Source organism: Dendrobates tinctorius, unplaced genomic scaffold, assembly GCF_039654945.1.
Source record: "Dendrobates tinctorius isolate UK_male_01 unplaced genomic scaffold, ASM3965494v1 ptg000005l, whole genome shotgun sequence".
Taxonomy (NCBI): domain Eukaryota; kingdom Metazoa; phylum Chordata; class Amphibia; order Anura; family Dendrobatidae; genus Dendrobates; species Dendrobates tinctorius.
Genome location: NW_027361673.1, coordinates 24,883,334 through 24,897,193, shown reverse-complemented (window position 1 = coordinate 24,897,193; position 13,860 = coordinate 24,883,334). Strand labels below are relative to the sequence as shown.

Here is a 13,860-nt window from a genome sequence, read left to right as displayed (position 1 = left end):
GTCCAATAAATCTAGGCTTAAACTTAGGAGAAGCCACCTTCATAGCGATATTTTTTGATGACAACCAAACCATATCACCCACCTTAAACTGGGGACCAACGGTCCTACGCCGGTTGGAAAACCGCTGGGCCTTTTCCTGGAAGAGAGACAACTTATCCACTACTTGGTCCCAGATCTGGTGCATTCTCTCCACCACAGTGTCAACACCTGGGCAGGCAGAAGGCTCCACCTGCCCTGAAGAAAATCGAGTGTGAAAACCAAAGTTACAAAAAAAAGGTGACATCAAAGTGGCAGAACTAGCTCTATTTAAAGCAAATTCGGCCAAGGGCAAAAATGAAACCCAATCATCCTGATCGGCAGAAATAAAACATCTCAAATACGACTCCAAAGTCTGGTTTGTTCTCTCCGTCTGCCCATTGGTCTGAGGGTGAAACGCAGAGGAGAAGGACAACTGAATTCCCAGCTTGGAACAGAAAGTCCTCCAAAATCTAGACACAAACTGAACTCCTCTGTCAGATACAATGTTCTCAGGAATCCCGTGCAAGCGAACCACCTGTTGCAAAAACAAGGGCACCAACTCAGAGGAAGATGGCAACTTAGGGAGTGGTACAAGATGGACCATCTTAGAGAATCTATCACAAATCACCCAAATAACAGCCATTCTCTGAGAGACAGGCATATCAGAGAAAATCCATTGAAATATGGGTCCATGGCCTCCTGGGCACCGGCAAAGGCATCAACAAGCCACTAGAGCGAGAACAAGGTTTAGACCAGGAGCAAGTCCCACAGGACTGCACAAAATTCCTGACATCACGAGACAAGGCGGGCCACCAAAAAGATCGACTCACCAGATCTCTAGTACCAAAAATACCTGGATGACCAGCCAATGCAGAGCAATGAACTTCAGACATCACTCTCTTCCTCCACTGGTCAGGAACATACAACTTTCCACTGGGACAACACTCAGGTTTGTCCTCCTGAAACTCTTCCAGAGCACGTCTCAAATCGGGCGAGATGGCAGAAAGAACTACCCCCTCGCCTAAGATGGTAGCAGGCTTAGTCACAACAGGAGAATCAGCAAGGAAACTTCTAGAGAGGGCGTCTGCCTTGACATTCTTAGTGCCCGGAAGAAAAGAGACCACAAAATCAAAACGTGTGAAAAACAAGGCCCACCTAGCCTGTCTAGGATTCAAGCGCTTGGCCGACTCCAGGTAAATCAAATTCTTGTGGTCAGTAAGGACCACGACTTGGTGTTTGGCTCCCTCCAACCAATGTCTCCACTCCTCAAATGCCCATTTCATGGCCAACAGTTCCCGATTCCCCACATCATAGTTACGTTCGGATGGGGAAAACTTTTGGGAAAAGAAAGCACAAGGATTCATTTTAGATGTCACAGGATCTTTTTGGGACAACACCGCTCCTGCACCAATCTCAGAAGCGTCCACCTCCACCTGAAACGGGAGTGAGACATCAGGTTGCCGCAAAACCGGAGCAGAAGTGAATCTTCGCTTCAGCTCCTGAAAGGAAGAAACAGCCTCCGGAGACCAATTCAGCACATCAGCACCCTTCCTAGTCAAATCCGTCAATGGCTTGGCAATACCAGAAAAATTAGCTATAAATTTCCGATAAAAATTAGCAAAACCCAAAAACTTCTGGAGGGCCTTCAAAGAAGTGGGCTGAACCCAATCATAAATGGCCTGTACCTTGGCCGGGTCCATTTCAATAGTTGACGGAGACAAAATAAATCCCAAAAATGAAATCCTCTGTACCCCCAAAAAGGCATTTCGATCCCTTGACATACAGGGAATTCTCCCTCAAAATCCGGAACACAGTCCGAACATGTTCCACATGAGAGTCCCAATTCTTGGAGAAGATCAAAATATTATCCAGATAGATAATCAAAAATTTATCCACAAAGTCTCGGAATATATCGTTCATGAAGCACTGGAAGACAGAAGGGGCATTAGTGAGCCCAAAAGGCATCACCAGGTACTCAAAATGTCCCTCCGGAGTATTAAACGCAGTCTTCCATTCATCCCCATGCTTAATGCGAATAAGATTATACGCCCCCCTGAGGTCAAGCTTGGTAAACCAGCAAGCACCTTTAACTCTGGAGAATAGATCAGAAATCAGGGGTAACGGATACTGATATTTAACAGTAATTTTGTTGAGAGCACGATAATCAATACAAGGCCTTAATGAACCATCCTTTTTAGCCACGAAAAAAAAAACAGCACCTAAGGGTGAAGAGGATGGTCTAATATGACCCTTCTCCAACGACTCCTTAATATAGGATCGCATAGCCTCGTGCTCGGGTACAGATAAATTGAAAAGCCGACCCTTGGGGAATTTACACCCCGGGTTCAGCTCAATAGCACAGTCATAACTCCTATGAGGAGGCAAAGGCGCCGACTCATTCTCACTAAATACATCATAAAAGTCAGCCAAATAGTCAGGAACATCATGTGACTGGAGAGAGGTGGAGAAAACAGGAGCATCACTAAGGGCACACTGACAACCCCAACTCACCACAGACAAAGATTTCCAATCCAGAACTGGATTATGGATTTGCAACCAGGGAAACCCCAGAACAATGGTATCATGCAAATTATGCAACACCAAAAATCTGCAATTTTCTTGATGGTCTGGGGCGACTCGCATTACCACCTGGGTCCAAAACTGAGGTTTATTCTTCACCAAAGGAGTAGCATCAATACCCCTCAAAGGGATAGGCGTCCGCAGAGGTGTCATAGGAAATCCACAACGTTTAGCAAAATCCAAGTCCATCAGGTTCAGAGCTGCTCCTGAATCCACAAAAGCCTTGGCGGAAAATGTGGACAGGGAGCAGATCAGAGTAATTGCCAGAAGAAACTTACGTTGAACACCACCCACAGAAAACGTGTGTGCACAACGTTTCTCTCGTTTAGGGCAGACAGAAATAATATGCGAGGCATCTCCACAAAAAAAAACACAGCTTATTACGCCTTCTGAACTCCTCATGTTGCGTCCTAGATAAAACTCTATCACATAGCATAGGTTCAGACATTTGTTCAACAGGTGGTAACATCTCTCGTGTAGTTTTGCGTTCACTTAAACGCCGATCCACCTGAATGGCTAATGACATAGAATCATCAAGACCAGAGGGAACAGGAAATCCCACCATAGTATCTTTTACAGTTTCTGACAAACCTTTCCGAAAGAGGGCTGCCAAGGCACCATCATTCCAGGTAGTAAGGACCGCCCACTTTCAGAATTTTTGACAGTACAACTCTGCCGAATCCCGACCCTGGCTTAATGCCAACAGGGTCTTTTCAGCCTGATCAATAGCATTAGGTTCATCATACAACAACCCCAAGGCTTGAAAAAATGCGTTCACATTATTCAGAATAGGATCATCAGGTTTCAAAGAAAACGCCCAATCCTGGGGATCGCCGCGCAGCAAAGAGATGACAATTTTAACCTGCTGCACGGAGTTCCCCGACGAGTTAGGCTTCAAGGCAAAAAATAATTTACAATTATTCTTGAAATTCAAGAATTTAGACCGATCCCCCAAAAATACATCAGGAGTAGGAATCTTTGGTTCAGCAGCATGTCAATGAGCAAGATAGGCGGAAATTCCCCGCACTTCAGCAGCGAGCTGCTCCACACGATCAGACAATTGCTTCATCTCCATTGAGAGAAAAATTCCCCCTACGGCCTCAGAGATATAGAGGAAAAAATATGCACACAAAAAAATTCTGACACCTTTTTTTTTTTTTTTTACAATTCTCTCCTGCTATTGAGTACCCTAGGATCTGCGGTATGGCTGGTGATTCTGTTATGATGAGTCACCGAAGGAGGAAAAAACAAAATACCAGCTAAGTCCAGAAAAACCAGAGAGGTTGGCAGCTATCGGATTGCAGACCCCTGAACCTATCCACAACAACTAGCAGTAGCCGTGGGGGGTTCCTACGGTGCCCTACACCCCTCGCCTCACAGCCGGAGAACTATATAGCCTAAAGACAGAAAGGGGAAAAACTAAACTGCCCCAGAGCAGACCCCAAAGCAATAGGCAGCCCCCAACATATGACGGTGAAGCAAGATGAAAACACTAACACAGATAGAAAGATAGGTTGAGCAAATGATGGGGCCCAAGCTAACTACATAGGACAGGATAGGAAAGCTGCTGTCTGCCATCCACAAAAACCCTATCAAAATGAGCCAACCGACTGATAGGAAAAACAGGCCCTGAAGTCGCTAGGCTTCAAAAGACTATATCAGCACTCAGGTATATTCTGAAGACAGAGCAAAATATCAACAGATCAGAGACAAAAATGAAATTCAGATCACCCCCGGCCGGGGATGGCAGAACTCCCAAAAAACAAGGCAAAACAAAAACAAAACAGAAGAGTACAAAGCAGAGCAGAAAAACTTAGCTTTGAGATGAAGGAATCAGACTGGTCTCCAAGAATCCAGCAGGAAAATCACCAGCCAGGAAGAAGGGCGTCGGCAGCCTTATATCCAGTCCTCAATTCCAGCCACCCAGTCATCATCTAGCTGCCCAGGTGTTTGGCAATCAGTCTCACTACCTTCCTTCACTAGAGGAGGGAGTTCATCAGACCTCAATGGTGAAGGGAAAAATGAACTCACAACACTCCCCCCCTGCCGGGTATCGCTGATCGTCCTGGGCCGTTTTTCGATCGCTGGTCTCCCGCTGGCCAGCATGCATCGCTGCGTGTGGCAGCGAGAGACCAGCGATCAGCGACGCTGGTTTCTAATGTAAACATCGAATATCCAGGAACCGCGGTTCCTGGATACCCGCTGTTTACCTTGGAAATCGTCGTACACGCCAGGGCTGTGGAGTTGGAGTCGGTGCTCATTTTGGTGGAGTCGGTATAAAATGGACCGACTCCTAAAATATATAATAAATTGGATACAGTAGTTCAATGCAGAATGTGCTGAATATTTTTTCATAGGAATTTGGGAAAGTTATGAAATGTCCTATAAATGACTGTTCTATTCCTGATCTAAGGCTACATTCACACACAGCGTTTTTCCTGCGTTTTTTGAGGATACGTTTTTCAGTTGCAAAAGCAGATAAGCTTTTTAAAAAAAACCATCACCTGAAAGGTTTTTGAGCTCATAATGTTTTCAATAGCAAAAGCAGATTAGAAAAACGCCACACAAAGGTAAACAGCGGGTATCCAGGAGTCGCGCGGCTCTTAAATACCCAATGTTTACCTTGGAAACCAGCGTGTACGCCGTCTGCATGGGCTCCTAATCTCTATCCTGGTATGCATAGCCTCCTCATCCCTATTCTGATATGCATGGCCCCCATTCCCATACTGTTATGCATGTCACCCATCCTATCCCTATGCTGGTATACATGGCCCCTATCAGAAAAAACATTAAAAAAAATAAACCATTATACTTACCTTCCCTGCGCTCCCTCGCAACGCTTTGTTCTGATGCCAGCAGCTGATTTATGCTTGTAAGCAGCACATGGCAGTGACGCCATGCGCTGCTTAGAAGCAGAGGACAGCTGCCGTAATACTCACTACTCTCTACGTCAGGACTATAGCAGTGGAGAACAGTGAATATTCATTGATCTTTAATATCGGGCACACTAGCTTCCTGCGTCTGGGCGATCACGTGTGCCCGCTACTTAAGGGAATGAATATTCACTGCTTTCCACTCCCATAGGCATGGAGAGCAGTGAATATTCGTTATTTTTAGTAGCAGGCACACGTGATCTCACAGCCACTGCAGGAAGCCAAAAGCTGCGCTTACTGTGCCAGCTATTAAAGAGAAATTAATATTCACTGCTCCCCACTCCCATGGGCATGGAGAGTCGCGAGTATTAATTTTTCTTTAGCAGCCGTCACAAGGGTTTACCACGCCAGCCGACTCCTGCCTCCTGTGACCCGCAGCTCTGCCGCTGCCCCACCTCCCCACCACAGCAGGTACATCATTTCAATTGAATGTGCATCTAAGGGCGTACATTCAGCTAAAATAAAATGCTGCTGTCTGCGGATCCCCTGAAACGGGCAGGGATGCCAAGGAGTCTACAGTGCCTGAGGGCCGCATGAAGCAGCCTCAGGGGCCGCATGTGGCCTGCGTGTTTGAGACCCGTGTTCTAGGCAATGTTTTGCTCAGAAACTTTGGGTCTTGACATTGTTATGGAAGTTAATGTGATACACAGCACCTATCTACACCTTATCAAAGATCAAGGACAATATCAGCAAGTTTTCTTCAAGTACCTCCTTATTGTGAATCTTGAAACAGCCACACTGCTAGTTTTCAGAGAATCCAGTATTTTAGCTGTTATTTGTGGTTTTTTCTTTGCATCTCAAACAGTTTTCTTCGCATTTGTCACGTCGCAGGTGAGGATGTTACCTTTAGTAGCAATTCAAACCCATTTGTGTCAACTTCTGTGCATATTATCAAGCCAAAATCAACAGGGTATGTAAACTTTTGATCAGGGTCATTTGGATGTTTTGGGTTGTCATTATAATTTAAGAGGAGAAAACAGTAGTTTGACAATAAATGGCTTCACCCAACCACTAACGAGAAAAAGTTTTGGTGTTATCATTTATATTCTCTGAAAAAAGGCCAAGAAAGCAAAAATTCTGCCATGGTATATTAACTTTTGAGCACAACTGTACTTCAAGCAGTGGTACACGAAAAGATCTTTCAAGAAAACCACCATTCCTATACAGGACAATGCTCCATCGCATACATCAAAGAATTCCACTGATTAGCTGCCAGGAAAGGACTCAAAGAGGAAAGAATAAATGGCATGGCCCCTGCCTCACCTGACCTACCCCCTATTGAGATCTTTTGGGCCCTTCTTAAATAGGAGATTTATGGTGAATGAAATAGTACCCCTCTAAGAACAGTGTCTGGGAGTGTCACAGGTTTACTGCAACAGAGAGGGATCAGAAGACCGCGCTGTCCAATTTCTCCTACTCCTGCACTGTTTAGAAGCACTTCACTGTCATATTAAACAATGCAAGCTTCTTCCAGCAGTGCAGGGATTAATCTAGTCAGCTGAGCGCTCCTGGAAGCTTACCTGCTTGATACTCTTGACTGTTCAGTGTTGGCCACTCCCCTTTCCTAGTTATATTGGCCTCTGGCAAGCAGGGATTGTCAGAGTTAGCTTCAAGAGCTGGAGGAGTTTCGTAGTTTCAGGAGGCATTTGGTGCATTTATCTAAAGACTGTTGCATGGTTTTGTTGTGTGCAAATCATCTTCTCCTACTTTGATTTTTCCCTTCCTTCAGTACCAGGTGTTCCCCTCTGTTGTTTATAAGTGTATATTTGTATGATTGGCATTTGCCTTTATCCCTGTACGTATTACCTTGATAGTCTGGCTGGTGTATTTCCATACACTACTACGCCACGCTTGCCTGGGTGGGGGGAGGGAACAAACTAAGGGCAGATTCAGGAGCTCAGCAAAGTACGTGGCCCCACCCGGTGTCTTTACCATTAGATGTATTCCAAGGAACAGGGATAACTGGGTCGCCCCATAGTGCTAGGGACAGGGTAGGAGTCCCTGGCTATCCAAAAGCTGTTGTGACATTGAGGTTGTGGTTGGTGCTGCCCAAAATGTTGATCGTCAATGACAATCTGTGTCATTTCAGGCAAGTTTACTAACTAATAAAACAATCTTATATACAGATATAGATGTCATTGAGATATATAATAAGTAGCTTACTGTACATGTATTTAGTTTAATAAAAGAAAAAAATGGAGTGGGGTCCCTAATATTTTTCTTAAACCAGCTGAGGGAAAGTCAACAGCTGGGGGCTGATGTTTATAGTCTGGGAAGGGGGTAATAAACATGGAGCTTCCCAGGCAACTATTAGCTTGCACCCATTGACTTACATTGGCGACTGCGATCCCAAATTCGCATCCCTCGTTGCATGCTGTGATTTATCAGTCCAAACGCAATCCGATCTGATGAAAATATTGCAAAGGAGCACTGGACCATTGCATAACATTGCATTCGGACCAATCAGATTGCACTCATCCGATTTATTCGCTGGTGTGAGTGAGCCGTAACATAAAAATAAACAATTGAGATGAAAAATTTACATTTTTAATTTAGTTACATAATAATCCTGCACACTAATAATTGGCTAATAAATCGGAATATAGATATTTTCCTCAGACAAAACCTCACTTTTACTTTTTTAAATATCCACATTAAAGGATTAGCAGCCTTATTGCTTGACCAATAGCACCGTGTACATATACATAAATACACATACACACTAGAAGGAGGCACGATGCTATCGCATCAGGAGGGCGGTAATGTCACGATGGGGGCAGGCTTTGCAGCGTTGAGAATCTCTCCCCACCATGTGCTCACCCACCCATCTACTCTCTCTTTCCCCATGTGCTGACTTCCCTCGTCTGTGCTCTCTTTGGGAATTTATCTACAGGTGTAGTACCAATTTTGATTCGACAGCTGTTTTCCAGAAACAAGCAGCAATGAAAATTGCAAAATTGCTGTTGTAGTGGCAAGTACTTTATGCCCAGCTCATGATTATGGAGAGACACACCCTTAATTAGGAGGGCTCTCATCGCTACAGAAATGCCAAACGTGTGGATGCTAAATGTGGTCTAGGCACACTGGGGCTCAGAAACGAAAGGGGCATTTGGGAATGCAGAATTTTCTGAATTTCTTTGGGCAGGGGGTGGAGAAGGGCAAAGAATCATTTCACTTTTCCAGTCTTTGAGCTACCAGTAACATGGAAGCCCCCTAAATTTCCATTGACAGACCTGAGTGGAGACTTTTTGTTGACTGAGTTGAAGCTTTTATTGGGAACATTTTACAAACCGTTTGGGATCACATTTATCCAGCGCTCTACACTGAGCACTTACATCGGGGTTTCCATCTTAATCTGTGACACGATTCAAAGAAACCCCCTGAAGGATCCATTCACTCTAATGAGGCAGCAGAGTTACCAATGTTCAGCGATGTCCTTTTTTTCCCCAGACGTGCACAAAACGGTGGCAGACCGTGTATTTATGCACGCCTAAAAAGACGGACACTGCTGGATCATAGGCCAGAGTGCATCCACAATGTCGCCATCTGCCGCCGGGGGTCCTGTCTGAATCACGTATTTCAGACATTGCTACGGAAACCCCGGTGTAAGGGTTCAGCCTAAATATGAGCAAGCCTTACTGCAATCTCTGGGAGGCAGAATGAACAAACCAACAGCATATGAAGAATTGGTTTTCTTTTTTTTCATGCCGTTCCTCATGCGGTATAAGTGATTAGACGACTTTATTCTTCGGGTCGGTGCGATTACAGGGATGCCAGATTTATATCAGTTTTTATGTCTGGCTGCTGTCGCACACTAATAGACGCATCTTTTTGTGCATCGCCATATTTTGAGATCTATAATTTTTCCATATTTTGGCCAATTTTTTTTTTTTTTTTAATTTTGCATGACAAGTTGATGTTTTTATTGGTACCATTTTTGGACACATGACTATCTCTTTTTATTCCGATTTTTGTGAGGAAGAATGAACAAAATCCAACAATTCAGGAATTTATTTTTTTTTTAATGCCATTCCAGGTGTGGTAAGATTGATAACGCAGCTTTTTTTTCTATGGGTCACTGCGATTACAGCGATACCACATTTATATATTTTTTTGTGTTTTTGCGCATTTACACAAAAAAACTATTTTATAGACAAAATAATTTGCATCGTTTTATTCTGAGAGTTGTAACTATTTCTGCTGACTGAGCAGTATGGCAGCTTGTTTTTTGGGGGACAAGATGACGTTTTCAGCTATACTATTTTTAGTTACATTCATTTTTTTTATCATGTTTTATTCCGCTTTTTGTTCAGCGGTATGATGATAAAGCATTTGTTTTTTTTCAATGATATCAATAGCAGTATTTAGTCCTGCACTGAGTGCTGGGTTGTCAGCTGTCAGAATCAGCTAACACCTGACGGCGATCGTGCACAAAGCCTCTGTGCGTGCAAAATCGCCATGACGTATCCATATGTCCAAGGTGCATTAGTTGCAGGCAACCTGGACGTATTGCTAAGTCTAAGGTCATAAAATAGTTAATCCTGCAAGCTCAGTATTATTTTATAGAGTGTAATGCAGAATTAACACAAGCCATAATGTAATAGACAAAGGATGAAAGACCACTCTAATGAAAGATGCTTTGTGTTTTTTTTCTCTTTCTCGTGCAACAAAACCAGAAACGCGGATGTTGTGAATGAGGCCTTTTCTGCAGCACTGTTTTTTTGTTTTAATTTCAAGTCTTTAGTAAAGTTTAAACCCTTAATGACCCCCGGAGCTTTTTTCAGTTTTGCGTTTTTCGCCCCCCTTCTTCCCACAGCCATAACTTTTTTATTTTTCCGTCAATATGGCCATGTAAGGGCTTATTTTTTGCTGGACGAGTTGTATTTTTGAACGACATCAATGGTTTTAGCATGTCGTGTACTCAAAAACGGGAAAAAAAATTCCAAGTGCGGTGAAATTGCAAAAAAAAGTGCAATATCACATGTTTTTTTGTGTGGCTTTTTTGCTAGGTTCACTAAATGCTAAAACTGACCTGCCGTTATGATTCTCCAGGTCATTATGAGTTCATAGACATCAAACATGTCTAGGTTCTTTTTTTTAATCTAAGTGGTGAAAAAAAAATTCCAAAGTTTGCTAAAAAAAAAAAAAATAAAAAAAATATTGCGCCACTTTCCGATTCCCGTAGCGCCTCCATTTTTCATGATCTGGGGTTGGGTGAGGGCTTATTTTTTGAGTGCCGAGCTCATGTTTTTAGTCATACCATTTATGTGCAGATACAATCTTTTGATCGTCCGTTATTGCATTTTAAAGCAATGTTGCGTCAACCGAAAAAAATAATTCTGGCGTTTATTTTTTTCCCCGCTACGCCGTTTAGTGATCGGTTAATATTTTTTTTTATTGATAGATCGGATAATTCTGAACGCGGAGCTACCTAATATGTGTATGTGTGATTTTTTTTTGTTTGTTTTATTTTGAATGGGGCGAAAGGGGGGTGATTTACACTTTTTTTCATATTTTTTAAAACATTTTTTTAAAATTTTGAAATTCTTCAATAGCCTCCATGGGAGGCTGGAAGCTGCCACAACTTGATCGGCTCTGCTACATACAGGCGATGAGCAGATCGCCTATATGTAGCAGAACTACAGCATTGCTATAAGCGCCGAACACCGGGTGGCGCTCATAGCAATCCGGCATCAGCAACCATAGAGGTCTCAAAGAGACCTCTGGTTGTTATGCCAATGCATCACTGTCCCCCGATAACGTGACGGGGGTCGGCGATGCGTGTATTTGCGGCCCTGCAGCGCTGGTTAAATGACGCAGTCAGCATTTGACAGCGGCGTTTAACTAGTTAATAGGCGCGGGTGGATCGTGATTCTACCTGTGCCTATTACGGGCACGTCAGCTGTTCAAAACAGCAGACATGTCCCGGCTTTGATGCGGGCTCACCGCCGGAGCCCTCATCAAAGTGGGGGAATCTGATCTTGGACGTACTATTCCGTCCGAGGTCAGAAAGGGGTTAACATACAAAAGGATGGCTGTACTGGACATATACTAGGTATAAAGTGGAAGACTTTAAAAAAAAATGTAATTGAAGTATCTACAGGAACATGACTAAGCAAAACATGCAATAATCTGTCCATTGGAAATGCATAGGATTAATGCAGATAAAATAAATCACACAAACACATACAATTTATTCCACATGGGTTTAATAGTGCAATAGCGTTAACATGTTGCCCAGTTTAGGATTAGGAATGGTACATTCTTCCATAGCAAAAAAAAAAGGAAAGGCATAATGTAACAGACTAAATGCCCTTGTATAATATGCATGTATTGCAAAGTTCCAATACCCAGAAAACACAGTACATGTTAAAAAGCCTAGACAAGAAATCTAATCCCTATTTGCCCTGAAATGAGAACAAGTTTCCATATGCAACTACAGAATAAAATCTAATCAAAGGTATCACAATGGTTGTTACAGGAATAAAATATTGTATAAAATCACCATTATTTGTGTTGTTCAAGAGCAAAAAATAAACGGATAACCACAGAAAGGCAATGTAGCCAGTGTGATTGGAAGAGATGCAAGCGCTCACATTGTACAGAGGTAAAAAGAAGTATGGAATGCGTTGTAGACTAAAAGAATGAAGTTTCCATCTCCAGGTATGGACATGTCATACATCATATACAGTACATCCAAAATATGGCTTCTGGTTTCTGTAACACTAGGATTATTTTTAAGGATATGTATATATGGTGGAAAATGTATAAGCTATGCCAATAAATGCAGCAGAAACGCTTAAGAAATAGGCTACAGTTGCAGCTTCCGTCTGAATGGTTTTCTCTGCAGTTTGAACAGGCCATTGTCACAAATGCCATTCAGATGTAGACTGACATCTTCTGCAATGGAAAGCTATCATGTGTGAATATACCCTTACACTCAATTTTCTCTCATGATCTGTGCAAAAAAATGGTTCTTTAGTGCCAATACGTAGCAGTGATTCCACAATTCAGATTTTACGTATTCTTAATTTTGTGCGTTAGAGGAGGCTGGGCTCCAAAATTTGCAGCATAAAGGAATTGTATTAAAAAAAATAGACACATTATCCGCTCAACATATGCTCAGGATGGCTCTGCAGGCAGGAAATCACTTCTTCCACCGGTTTACCTTCATAGCAGATTCGATACACAGCAGTAAAAAGTGGAAATCTATAATGCAAAGAGAGTTAGAAATACTGGCTTAGCTTATTTTGTCGTAAGATATAGGAGAAGAGTGGGGGCTGCAGAGAAGGGAGTACAGTGATGAATTTCTGGTCCATGCCACCCCACTGATGGAATAATGCTGGTACATGTTACAATAAGGCTCAATATGAAAGCAAAGTGACAGATGACATTTTACAGCTTTTCTCAAATACATGTTATTCGCATATCAGATGATTTCCCTCAGTTTACAGTGACTTGCAAAAGTACTCACTCCCGTGGCTTTTTACCTATTTTTTTTTATTTTACTCATTTATATAGCACCATTAATTCCACAGCTCTTTACAGACATTATTGGCACCGTCCCCAATGGGGCTCACAATCTAGATTCTCTACCAGTATGTCTTTGGAATGTGGGAGGAAACCCACGCAAACACAGGGAGAACATACAGACTCCTTGCAGATGTTGTTACAACCTGTGCATAAATATTTCTGTAATCCGATGTGTATGGGATGCACCAGCACTAAATAGTCCAAGTTGGTGAAATGAAGTGATGTGAATACTTTTCTGCTCAGTGATGACAAAAGTAATCTCAGAGTGATACTTGTTATTGGCTTACCAGAAAAGAATATGTTTGCAAGAATTCCGAGCACAGAGGCTCCTTCTTCAGACGAGATTACCAATAGATACTCAAATATCAATCTGAGAATACTTTTGTCATCACTGGGCAGAAAAGTATTCATATAGATTTTTCTGGCTAACACAGTACCACAATATAATTTGTTATTGTACATCATGAAATGAAGTGATAAACATATAGGCATTCCTTAAAGGGGTTGTCCGGGCTTTTCACATAATCTCAGTACATATCTGGGCTGCAGAATTATGACAATAAGTAATTTACTTTCTGTCACTAGTTTGCAGGGTTTTCTAGAAATTCTGAACAGAACATCCAAACGTGTGTTATGGCATTGAAATGAGAACTAGTCGTAACCTCCTACTCTACTCCAAACATGCCCTCTATAGCAACAACCCCACCCTCCATAGCTACAGGCCCTCCCCGTCCACATGAAGCAGCCCTCACACAGTAAGGAATTCTTCCCCTCCAGCAGCATCAGTGCAGAGAGC

The 13,860-nt window shown here is 42.7% G+C and overlaps 1 protein-coding gene across 1 annotated transcript in view; it reads right to left on the bottom strand.

Annotated features, from left to right (window-relative positions):
• Positions 1–11,723: 11,723 nt before the first annotated feature.
• Positions 11,724–13,860, bottom strand: part of GPD1L (glycerol-3-phosphate dehydrogenase 1 like) — a 70,792-nt gene continuing 68,655 nt past the window's right edge. The window contains exon 8 of the mRNA XM_073568683.1: positions 11,724–12,740. Within this exon, the coding sequence (XP_073424784.1) occupies positions 12,635–12,740 (106 nt within the window). The 3' untranslated portion in view covers positions 11,724–12,634. The remainder of the gene's footprint in view (positions 12,741–13,860) is intronic.